This window comes from Octodon degus, unplaced genomic scaffold (genome assembly GCF_000260255.1).
Source record: "Octodon degus isolate 3935 unplaced genomic scaffold, OctDeg1.0 scaffold00028, whole genome shotgun sequence".
NCBI lineage: Eukaryota > Metazoa > Chordata > Mammalia > Rodentia > Octodontidae > Octodon > Octodon degus.
In genome coordinates this window covers 19,611,593-19,624,283 of record NW_004524604.1, presented here as the reverse complement: position 1 = coordinate 19,624,283, position 12,691 = coordinate 19,611,593, and the positions used below count along the sequence as shown (strand labels likewise).

Genomic DNA, 12,691 nt, shown 5'->3' with positions numbered 1-12,691 from the left:
TTAACTTCAGAAGAAACTTTTAATACATGAAAGAATTATGATCCCAAGAAAAAATTTTAAATTTATGTAGTTGTACATGTAGCCCTTTTATCACAGATAAACCCTACCAAATAATTCCTAAAACAGTTCTTTCTTCTTTTTTTTTTTTTCTTCTTTCTTTTCCTTCCTCCTTCCTTCCTTCTTTTTTTTCTTCTTTGGTAGTAGTAGGGATTGAACCAAGGGCCTTTAGACTGAGCTATATCCCCAGTCTTCAAAATTTCTTTTCTTTTTTCTTTTCTTTCTTTTTTTTCAGAACTGGGGATTGAACTCAGGACCTTGTGCTTGCCAGGCAAGCACTTGTTCTATTGAGCTATCTCCCCAACCCCTCAAAATTTCTTTTTCTTGTGCCTTGTTTCTCTGAGCACCCACACCCCACTCTTGACTGCATTCTCCATCCCCCTCTAATAAGCCCTTCTCACACCTCTTTCACTGATGCATCTTGCAAATCCTTTTGCCATGACAGGAGTTAGTGAAACTCTGAATTTATGCTAAAGAAGCACATGAAGTTATCATGAAAGAAGGAAAAATATGAAAGAGTTTTGCTGTAGGCTTTCTGGGTTCTTGTAGGCTTACCGCTACTGTGCTTTGCTGGACTTGATTGTCAGATGCAAGTTAGACCAGGATGAAGGAAAACACCTTATCTAATATTTTTCTTAGTAGAAACAGGAAAGCAAAAATGATGAATGGACATATACAATGTCTTTGGAAACTTCTGTCTATATACCACCAGCAAAAAATTTTCTTGGCCAAGGCAAAAACCAGTATGAAAGTAGGGTTTTGTTTTTTTCTTCCACACTAAACTATACCTAGAGAAGAGAAGTGATGGGGGAAAAAATTATGATTAAATAATAAAGTCTACATGCTGAATATACTACATAGATAGACAGATATAGAGATAGGTAGAGATAAACACATAGAGAGATATAGATAAAGATATAGATTGAGATAGGTACATATAGATCAATCAACTGATCAATCCATAGAGATAGATAGATAGATAGATAGATAGATAGATAGATAGATAGATAGATTCTTTCAGAGACAAGGGCTTTTAAGTTGCCCAGGCAAGGCTCAAACTTGTGATGTTCCTGCCTCAGTCTCCCAGAGTACTACTTGAGATCACAGGCCTGCACCACCACACTGGCTAAGACGTTAAGGTATAATATTCTGTGGAATAGACAGAATGGAAATACAAATAAAAACACAAAAAGAAAAGAGAATAATGTAAATTTTTCAATTGCTAAAGAAGAATTCTCTTGTATTCTATGTTATTTTCCTTGGAGTTAAATTTCCATTTAATACAGTTAAGAAAATGATAGAAAAAAATTTATTTTTAAGTATCAACTTTTGCCGTATGGCAAAATTTATTTTTTGGAATTTAAAAACTTATAATGAAAAATTTAAATAGCATCTGGGTATGGTGACATGAACCTGTTATGCAGCACTCTGTGCAACTGACCCAGGAGAGTCACGGGTTCAAGCCCACCTGGGGCAATTCAGAGACTTGGCAAGATCCTGTCTTAAAATTTAAAAAGGGCTTGGAATATAGCTCAGTTTGAAGGTCTGGGTTCAATCCCCAGTACCACAAACAGTAAAATAAAAGAAATCTAAAAGTGCATAAAATGTTATAGTAAGAGTTTCAATATTCTTTCAGGATGTTATAAGAACAATTTTTTGTTTGTTTAGCATTGAGTGTGGAGCCCAGGGCAAGTGCTCTACTACTGAGCTGCATTCACAACACGCGAAAACATCTGGGACAGCTGTTTTATAGGCCCGTATGTTGGCTCTCCCGGCTGTCCTAGAGCTACTACGCTCAGGGCTTGCCGTAACTTTATCTTCGAGCAGCAGGCAGGTGTGATGGGTCTGTGCTGCTGACAGCCCAGGGGGCCCAAATGACTCACAACCCAATAACAAATCTTGTGTTGTTTTGTTTTTCAATGCTGAACAACAAACCCACAGTTTGGTGGTTGCTAAGTAAGCACTCTACCACTGAGCTACATCCCCAGCACTTTTTAGTTATGTTTTAGTTGAGACAGACTCTCACTAATTTTCTCAGCCTGGCCTAGAACTCATGATCCTTCTGCCCCAGCCTCCGGAGTCACTGGGATTATAGACGTGCGCCACCACTTAGCAGCAAGTTTATTTTCGTAATTACACATTCTGGTGTATAAAAGCCTTCTGAGTAGCCATGTGCCTTTCTTTCTTTTCTGTGTGCTGTACAATGCGTGTGTGTCCTTGGTAGACTCCACATTCTCTTCTAGGTGCTTGGTATATAAAACAAGATCTCTGTCCCAGGGAGGGGCTGGGAGCACAGATGCCCGAGTGTGCAAGTGTGACCTGCTGGTGGGTGTATGTGTGTGTGTGGCGGAATGGGGCTGTTTTTAAAAGGTGTAATCAATGTACACATGCTCCAGTTTGTCAGAAGGTGACAACGGGGAGGAAAGGCAAAGTGTTTTTTAAAATTATGCAGGTAGTGTGGGAGTCCAGGAAAGGAAGACCGGGAGACCTGCTAGGTACTGCTGTCGACGGTTGGTCGGTGAGGGGGGACGGGCCTGAGTAGCAGGGAGGTGGTGGGAGGGGTCGGAAGCTGCACTTGGCTGTTTCCTACACACTGGTTGTGGAGTACGAGAGAAAGGACTCCAGAAGGATGAGGGCTTAAAAGAGGCCCCCAAATACATCTCCTTCTTAAGTTCTTACTAATCCCAGGACTACAGAGCTCCTTTTATCAAGGACCACCATGCATTTAAGGGAGCATTAACATGAGCCCTGGCAGGATGCTGACTTGGGCCCCATGACCTGCTCACCCCGAGAGAGCAGAGAAAGCAACAGCACCTGGCTGAGCTGCCGTGGTCGTGACAGCAGTCCAGCCAGTTCTGCCTTATGAGAAACGCCAAAGCCGCCCAAAGCCTACTGTCCCTCTGGGAACAGGCTACTATTCCTCTTTCTTTCCTTTTTTTTTTTTTTTTCCAACCAGCCATCCAGAAGGGAAGTTCCTCTTTGAGCCAAAATGCAAAATCATCTCAAGCTGCCACAGTGACAACTACTTCAGGGAAGAAAAAGAGGAAAAAAGGTATTGTTTGTTGCTGTCTGTTCCAGCCATTCTTCTGTTCCCTTCATCCTTTAACTCATTTCCCCTTTCTTGAGCCGTATGTTCCTGCTCCTGGGTAATTGGCCCACAGAGAAAAACTCAAGGAGAGGTAAAAAAATAAATAAATAAAGTAAAATAAAATTCAATGTCTTATGATGTCCAACAAACTACACAAGAACGGCTTCATCACATCCACCAGAAGAATTAATCCTGGACACACTCAACATTCCACAAAAAGAATCAGGAAGTCTGGCATGGCCTGGGCACAGCTCTGCAGGGGACACCGCACAGGACCTCGGAAATTCAACTGGGAGCCTCTCCCCTGGCTGTTATTTATAGTCAGAAACTGAGGCATTTTGAAGGAATTTTAAGAAATCACAACTCCGTAGCCTTTGAGCAGTTACAACTAAGTGAGAAGCTGCCCAGTAGTAAAAGGTTCCAGCTAAATATCTAGGGCCACAGTCCTATTCCTGACACTTCCACTGGGGCCTGGGTCTCAGCATCCTGTACTGCAAAATGAAGGCTTTGTGCTCCTGGGGTCCTTGGTCCAGTGTCTCCATATTGCAAGTCTAAAGCCAGGGCATGAGATCGTCACTGAGTGCGGCTAGAACGCAGCTTTCGGGGAACTAAGCTACTTTACATCACTCTTGTTTTATTTTTTTTTTTAATTTATTATTTATTTATTTATTTATTGGCAGAACTGGGGATTGAACTCAGACCCTTGCACTTGCCAGGGAAGCACTTATTCTATTGAGCCATCTCCCCGGCCCCCGCTTTAAGCCTCTTTTTTTTTTTTTTTTTTAATTTTATTTATTTGTGTGTGTGTGTGTGTGGCCAGCTCAGCCCACCAGGGGGCGGGGCTGGCTGGCATGTGGTGCTGGGGGATTGAACCATGGTCCCTGTGATTTGCTAAGCTTGTTCTAAATAGGTGCTTTAGACCACTGAGCCATCTCACCAGCCCCTTTTTTTTTTTTTTTCAGAACCAAGAATTGAACTCAGGCCCTTGTGGTTGCCAGACAAGTGCTTATTCTACTGAACCATCTCCTTGGCTCACTCTTGCTTTAGATAGACCATTTCTTTTTCTTTTGGGGGTAGGAGGAGTGGTCATCCACTGAAACTTATCATTTGGCTTTCTCTTCTCCAATTCTAATCTTTTTTTTTTTTTTTTAAATTTAGGACAGGGTCTACAGGGCCTATGGGGTCTCACTGCATAGATCCGACTCATAGTGATCCGACTCATAGTGATCCTCCTGTTTACAGCCTCCCAAGAGCTGGGATTACAGGCGCACACTGCCATACCCAGTCTCAATCACAGTGTGCCCCAGGAGCTGGGTCAGCAGGGCAGGCCTGGAGATCGAACTCCCGGCCCCTGCATCTGCTAATTCTAATCTGTTTATGTATACTCTTTTCTTTCCCATATCCTTGAAATAGCATTGAATTAGAAAATTGCAAATTTTTTGGTCTGAAGAGCCAAATGAAAATGTAAAGTGAGAAAGTTTATCAGACCCTGCCTCTGCTGTCTGATGTAAACTGAGGCTTTTCACTGGATGGTGCTGGCAAGTTTTTGAAATTCAGAGGTGGACATTCTACATTAGGGGTAGAACTGGGCAGAAAGTTTAATGAGCAAGCTGATACGGTGCAGAAAGAAAGCGCCTATCTGAGGAAGGAAAGGCCTTGAGAGTGTAAGCCAGGAGCTGGTGGGTTTAACTAGAAGAAGAGGATGTGGGAGGAAAAGCCACATGCAGGGGAACGTGCGTGCCAGGCCAAGGGTTTGAATTTAACCCAGTAGACAACGGAAGCCGTGAAAGCCTTTTGTTCCCCATGGACTCACTAGAAAGAACTTTGTATCCAACATATATGTGTTGGAGCTGGGGAGATGGCTCAGTTAGAATAAGCGTGTCCCTGGCAAGCCCAAGGGCCTGAGTTCAATCCCTAGTTCAAAAAAAAAAAATCTATATATCAAATACTGTGAAATTTGTATTACTTTGGGGCTGCGGAGATGGCTCAATAGAATAAGCGCTTGTCTGGCAAGGGCAAGGTTCAGAGTTCAATCTCCGGTTCCACCAAATAAATAAATAAACAACATATATGTGTTTACTTTTTATATTTCCAGAGTTTACAGGACAAATTTTTTAATACCTTTCCATGTTGGACAACTGCTTCTGCAATCATAAGATGTATGAGGGGATATTTGGTCTTTGGAAGAAGAGTTCTACTTGTCCCGAAGAAAGGGTCAGATTGAGCTGATTTACATCACCCTCCAGGGTGAGGAATCCAGATGGCTTCCATTTGGCCCTAACTGGAACCAGCCAAGTTACTCTTCTGCACTTCCTTTGGCAGACAGGAGACTTTTGGCCTGCTGCTTGGAAAGTTGTACCCATAAAACTGCATGAACCAGAACCCCATTCACAACCCTGACCCTCGCTTTACACCTCTCATTTGGAGTAATAATTACAAAAATTTGCCCACTTTACGTGGAGCAGGTATTTATAAGTTGATAGAAAAAGCACATGTTCTATTTCTATGCTTGGAGGCTTTAGACATGTATGTCCTGCTTCAGAGGCCCAGTGAGCAGGAAGCATCCTTAGCCTAGTGCTTTTCAACTTGAGCAACTTCTATGAACCTGGGGACTCCTTAAAGCACAGAGCACCAGGCACCCCCACCCCAGCATCCTGAGCCAGTAGGCCTGAGGCAGGGCCAGAGATCCCCACTTGGGGATGTGGTATGCATTTCCAGGGACCACACCTCAAGGTCTACTGTTCTAGACTTCACAAAATGATTGCCTACTCCGGATCTATTCTGTTCAGAGAAGAAAATCAGAGGGCACAGTCAGGCGCCGAGGTGTCTCCTTCCTGGGCTGGAAACCCCAGAACAGACAGGCCTCAGCTCACCTCTGTTCTTCTCATCCAGAGTCAGGTGGACTCAGCTCTGCACCTGTGGCTGTTGGTACCACAGAGACACAGGATCAGGGGAGTCCTGGGCCTGAGGTTGATCTACCCTCAAGCAGATGGTGTCTCACTTGGTTCATGCCTGGTCACAAACCTGTAAGGTCCAGAAAGAGAAGATGCAGAAGGCTATCAGAGCTGCTGAGGACCATCTGCAGATAAAGAGGTTTTCCTGTGCCCCATTCCAACCAGGCCTCTTATGTCACATCAAGCTCTCCTACTTCCTGAAAGAAGCGTTGGGAACCAAGGAGTCAGCTGGGCCTGTTCCAGGCCTAGCCCAACCCCACACCATGGTCTTCCAGGCTGTTTTCATTCTGGAGGACTCAAAGCCCAAGAGTCAGGAGGCAGCTTAGACACATAGACAGCAAACCATCCAACCATTAAATGGTCCTTCCATAAATTTGAAGCCTTTATGACAGTACCAGGTGGCCCAAGCAGCAAATTCACCTCCCCAAATAAGGCATTTTTGCTTATATCAAGGCTACAATCCACAAAAATGCTGCCATCACCAGTAGAAGAATGCAAGGGCCAAGTTCAAAAGTGCAAGATGTAATCTTCAAAACAGCTTTATTGTTTCCAAAACAGGGAGTTGCTGTTTATAATCCCAAAATGTTTTTACTCGGGGCTTCATTTTAGGATTGAATAGTGGCAACCTCCACACATGGATTCTGAGCTCCAAGGTGTGACTCGTCCAACTCTAATTACATTGTGCTTTCTGGAGTCCTGTAATCAGGCAAATGGAGTTTATGTTCTGGTTTATGAAACCGGGAATTACACAGGAAATTACACATGTTCCTCATCAATGGAAAGAAGTTATTTTTAACAAGTTAAAATTCTACCACAAGGAGAAGGTCCTGTGAGGATGTGGCATCCAGAGATAAGCAGGCAGTGGTGGTGTAGCAGAACCTTGCAGCCCCTGCCAGAATGTGTGGTGCCCGCCAGTTCTAGGGTCCCAGGAGAGACCAGGTAAGGAATCTCCCTGGAGTAATGCTGAGCCTAGGAAAACTGACCTTTGACCTTTGGATACAGGCCCACATAGAGTCTGCTGGAGGAAATGAGAAGTTTTTCTGCTGGCAAGACGAGGTTGGAAGCAGAGGGGACCGCAGAGGATGAAAGTACACGGATGGAATGTTAGCCATGTGGGAAGCAGGACAGGCACTGCGTAGTAGACATTGCAGGAGTGGCTGGAGGGCGCCAGTGAGCCCACATGGCTAAAGCCACGAACGCTGCCAAGGAACTGGCTTTGTCCTGTGTGCAAAGACAGCTTTGAAGAGTGTGCAGGCAAAATATCTGGAGAATGGAGATTGGTTAGGAGGGTTTTACTCTAATTCAGGCAGGAGAAGATGAAGCGGAGTGCAGAGAGCATGGCGACGCAAGTAGAGCCCAGATGCGTGGTGTTGTGGAGCCTGAGAAAGGTCTTGGATTCAAGGACTGTCGGGGCAGCTGGGAGAGAAGGGGAGGAAGTGCCGGTCAGAAGCCCACGGCAGATCTGAGGCGCTTCGGGAAGGCTTGCTGGGGACAGAGATGCTCCTCAGGGAGCAGGGTCACAGGAAGGACGCCTTGCCTGGGGGTTAATCCACTAGGTTGCGCTCATTGATTCAGGGACTCATAAAATTTAGAAATGACACCAAGAGACAAGTCATTCATATTGACTCTGTACTGTGAGCCCAGACAGTTGTTGTCTCGCAGTGCTTTCTATTCAGTCCTCAATCCTTCGAGAAGATGGGGATTATTATATCTGTTTACCAATGAGGAAATTCAGGTTCAGAGCGACTTTCTGGGAATCACTCATTTTTGAGAGGTAGGTGTTAAACCTGAGCATTCCACATATTACACCTCACCGCTTGGCCCCTGAAGTACAATTAGGCATAATTATGTCAGTGTTACATTCCTGAGCCAGAAGGTACAAATTAAACTAGAGCTTGTTTTTGTTTAAAGAAATGTAGGCTTAGGGGTCGGGGAGATAGCTCAATAGAATAAGCACTTGCCTGGCAAGCGCAAGGGCCTGAGTTCAATCCCTGGCTCCGCAAAGAAAAGGAAAAAAAAAAGTGCATTAGGTTAAAATGGATCAGAGTAGATACAGTTGGGGTGGATCTAGAATTATGTATTCATCCTTACCCCAAGGAATTTGTTTTGCATCGGAGAAAATTTTGATTTTTCTTGCCCTAAAGCCCTGAGCTGCTTGAGGCAGCTTCGCTGTCCTCCTGACCCGCCCTCTCGGAGGGGCACTGGAGAGGGTGCGACATTACCCAGTACACTGGGCTATTCTTCCGGGCCCAGGTGGCTTTGCTGCCTGTCTGAGCGTCAGTCAGGGGAAAGCTGTGCTGCTTTTCCTACGTGAGGCACGCTCTCCCCATTCGATCACAGGCTTGGAGCTCGCTTCCACCGAGGACACGCATTTGGGCCACCCTGGCTACATTAGGGTGCAGACTGGCTGAGAACATTTCTTCACTGCAAAGTTGGGCAGCTGTATGGAATTCAGCCTGTGTGTGTCGTTCCAGGGCCTTTGCACTGAGCGTAGCCTCAGCCCTTTTTTATTCTAAGGCATGGCTCACTAAGTTGTTAAGATGCCCAGGCTGGGCTTGAACTTGCCGCCTTCCTGCTTGAGCCTCCCACAGTGGTGCTGCTATCATTGTGCCCAGCTTCAGCAAGCATGTACTGCCTTTCTGTAAAATATAAATTTTCCTCCAAGGCCTGCACACTTACTTGACTGTCACCAAGTCTTCCCACACACTGGTTAGCATTCCCTTAGTGTCAGCTCAGAAAAGACATGCCGAGGGCTGGCAAGAGAGCTCAGCAGACTAAGCACCTGCTTTGGCAAGTGCAGGGACCAGGGTTCTATCCCCAGAACTGCCTGCCATGCAGGCCTGGCCCCCAGGGTGAGCTGAGCCGGCCACCAAGTTGGGGCACAATGGGCATGCCTGTAATCCCAGCACTGGGGAGGCTGAAAACAGGAGGATCACTACGAGGGCAAGCTGCATGGTGAGACCCTGTACCAAATACATAAAAAAAAAGGAAAAACAATTGAAAAAAAGAAAAGACATGCCAATTTGTTCTTCTTGTTCCCAGCTAGAGCCTCAACACCTAGACCGGTGCTTGGCGTAAAAAATAGTTGATGAATACTGAATGAATTTTAATACTGGGGTTAAGCTCTCAAGTCAGAATGGTGGATAAATTAGGGTAGAGTTAAATGACCCTTTTTAAGAAAAATTTTTTAAATATATCTTTTGTTATTTATTTGTTTGGTACAGGGTCTTGCTATACAGCTTGGACTCGTAGTGATCCTCCTATCTCAGCCTTCCCAGCCCTGGGATTACAGGTGTGTGCCACCATGCCTGAGTTCAGTGGCCAGCATGGCATACAGTAATAGGGATCAAACCCGGGTCCTCGTGCTTGCCAGGCAGGCGCTTAGACCACTAAGTTATCTCCCCAGCCCTAAATGACCTTTTTAATGGCCTTAAATGCCTGTATGATTCCAGAGGTAATCAAAATATACAGTGAATGTTTAATTTTTTAAAATGTATTAGAAAAAATAATTTAATACAAATGTATTGCAGTGAAAGACACATTGCTGGCAACCCTCCCAGAATGTTCCCCTTGGTGTCCTGACACACTCATCCCATAGTTCTTGCCACTGTCTGAAGCAGCGCTGGAAGTCCTCTTTCACTAGTATCTTCATGAGGTCTGATAAAAACTATGGTTATCACTGTTATCAAGTGCCATCCGATGAAAAGGCAGGCTCACGAAAATATACGGTGTCTCCTCGCTCACTTTTTCACCAGATCTGACACCTTACAACTTCTGGCTCTTCCCCAAAGTCAAAATGACCTGAAAGGTAAATGTTTTGACCTAATTCAAGGGATGGAGGCAGCCACAACAGCACAACTAAAGACACCCACAAAAGAGGACTCGCAGAAATGCTTCAGGAAGTCACAAAAATGATGAGATAAGTGCATGCAAAGCAAGGTAGGGAGGGGCCAGGGAGATGGCTCCATGGAATATGCACTTCCCTGGCAAGCGCAAGGGCCTGAGTTTAATTCCTGGTTACGAAAAAAAGAAAAAAAAAAAAAAAAAAAAGAAAAGAAAGAAAGAAACAGCAAGGTAGGGAGTACCTGGAGGGAGACTAGTGAAAATGCGATGTCTTCTGTTGTAATAAATTTTTTTTTAAATGTGAACTCACTGTGTTTTGAGGCTATAATTTGGTTTTGGGGGGTTTTGTTTGTTTGTTTTTGTTTTTTTGTATTTTAGGGAAGGGTCTACAGAGTGTTCAGGATCTCACTAGTAGATCAGACTCATAGTGATCCGCCTGTTTACAGCCTCCCAAGAGCTCGGATTACAGGCATGTGCCACCAGGCCCAGTCTCAACTGCTGTCTCATCGCACCCCGGGGGTGGGGTTCACAAGGCAGGCCCAGCGATCAAGCCCCCTGTCCCTGCGCCTGCTTGCAGGTGCTTTAATCCGCTGAGCTATTTGGCCAGCCCTAGGCTGTAATTTGTACAATCAGTGGATATATTATCTGCTACTGTCTCTCCCCTAGCTTTGCAGCAGATCCCCGGATGCAGAACCTGGCTAGAGATAAAGTGCATGTAGTCTGTGCACACCTGTGTGCACACCGACTCAGCGGTGAACCCGTGTTATGTTCACTGCTGTTTCTCTTTCTCCATCCCTTTTGTTTCTTCATTTACCAAACTCCTAAGCTTGAAATAGTAAACCAAATGCAAGCATGATGTCAGTCCATAGCACCGGCAACAAATTCTTAAAAGCTGCATAGACTGATGAGGTGAAGCAGACCCAGGACTTCTGACCTGCGTCGTGAATCAGAAAGGCACGGTGACCTTTCTCCTCCATACGTTTTTCTTCCAGAGTTTAAAAACAAAAACAAGAAATTTTTCCAGACTCCTTTAAAAGGCTAAATCTCTTTGTAAGAGCCACATTCCTTTCTAAGGGCTATCACGTCCCCAGACCAACTGACAGCTCATTCATCTTCCACCAAGGAGTTTCTAGAGACATTGATTTTCTTCTTTAATAAGACTAAAGGTGGGGCTGGAGAGATGGCTCAGTGGTCTAAAGCACCTACTTGAAACAAGCTTGGCAAAGCACAGGGACCGTGGTTCGATCCCCCAGCACCACATGCCAGCCAGCCCCGCCCCCTGGTGGGCTGAGCTGGCCACACACACACACAATAAATAAATGTAATAAATAAAAATAAATAAATAATTTAAAAAAAAAGACTAAAGGTGTCTAAATCTGAGGTGCAGATTCCTTTCATGTAAAGCAGTTTGGGACTCCTACTGTAGAGAATGAAGGACTTTAAAGATCACATATAAAAAAATAAAGTATCCTCTTGACTGTGTTATAGAATGACTCTCCCCTGATATAAATCCAAGAAATGCAAATTTAAAAAAAAAATCAGTTTACCTACCAGGTAATAAACAGAAAAACTACTGACTAAAAATAACAAAATATTCATTTTCTTCTTATAGAAATCAAGAAGAGAAAATGTTTGGCTGAACCTGGTCCCTGGTTGGTGAAGTTGCATTTGGCAGATAATGGCATAGATAGCAAGGGGGAAGAAGGAAGCTTGTTGGAATTCACTCGGATGCTGACGTGGTAAGTAGCAAAGTAAGAGGTTTTATTCGTTCATTTTCCAAAATGAAGTGCTTTGAATTGAATCGTGCGGGCATGCGCGCTCTTCAGCAGCACCTATGCTGAGTCAGGGGGACAGTAGTCTCGTAATTTTGGGTGTTTCCAGTGAAGCTCCTTGGCTCTGAGAGGAAAGCACTGAGCCCCTTTGGTCCTGGCACCTGACAGGGTGATGGTTATGTGTGACCCATAGCAGGGTCTCAATGACCACACTAGCTGAAGTTGGCAGCTGGGCCAGGACAGCAGGGGTGACCTCCAGGGTTTCATCCCTTAAAGTCCAGATTTTTAACTAAAATTTGGGTGGTGTGATCCAAGTAGGAAGGAGGCTTACTCAGGAGTGACTACGCTTTTTTTTTTCGGAACTGGGGATTGAACTCAGGCCCTTGCGCTTGCCAGGGAAGTGCTTATTCCACTGAGCCATCCCCCCAGCCCAAGAGTAACTAAGCTTATCCCAGCCTCCCCAAGCAGAAAGATGGAGCAATTCTCAGAAGCCTCTAGAAAACAGAATGTTTTGTAGCCCTCTTTATCCTGACAACCTTAGGCAGGCACCTCCCCTCCAGCACTACAGAGCCCACATCTTCAGTGGGCCAAGCCAGAGCCAGAGCTTGCAGCCAAGTTCTTCCAGTAATTAGGAGAACTCACTGGGAGAACTTGCTGGATAGAGAGGGCTCCAGAAAGCCCTGCAGATAGGGACACTTGCAGCACCTGGGGGTGACACTGAGGCATCCAGCCATGGTGTGAGGCCTGAGGGTATGATGAACAGCAGCTAATGGTTTTAGAAAAAAGATTCCCTCCCTAATGTATTTCTTTATTCGGGAAGGATGGGGAGATTTTATACCTGTATAGTTTCCTGCTCTTTTTAAAATAATTACATCAGAAAATCTCATTTTATTACCTTTTTAATATATTACTGAATTTAATACATTACAGATATATTATGCCTTTTTTTTTTTTTTTTTTTTTTTTTGGGGATGGAA

General features: G+C 44.7%; 1 protein-coding gene across 3 annotated transcripts in view; it reads left to right on the top strand.

Moving 5' to 3' along the window:
* Positions 1-12,691, top strand: part of LOC111816206 — a 71,105-nt gene that overhangs the window by 33,490 nt on the left and 24,924 nt on the right. For all 3 annotated transcript variants that reach the window (XM_023713017.1, XM_023713018.1, XM_023713019.1), the window contains exons 6-7: positions 3,014-3,109; positions 11,555-11,681. In XM_023713017.1, coding sequence (XP_023568785.1) covers positions 3,014-3,109; positions 11,555-11,681 — 223 coding nt within the window. The remainder of the gene's footprint in view (positions 1-3,013; positions 3,110-11,554; positions 11,682-12,691) is intronic.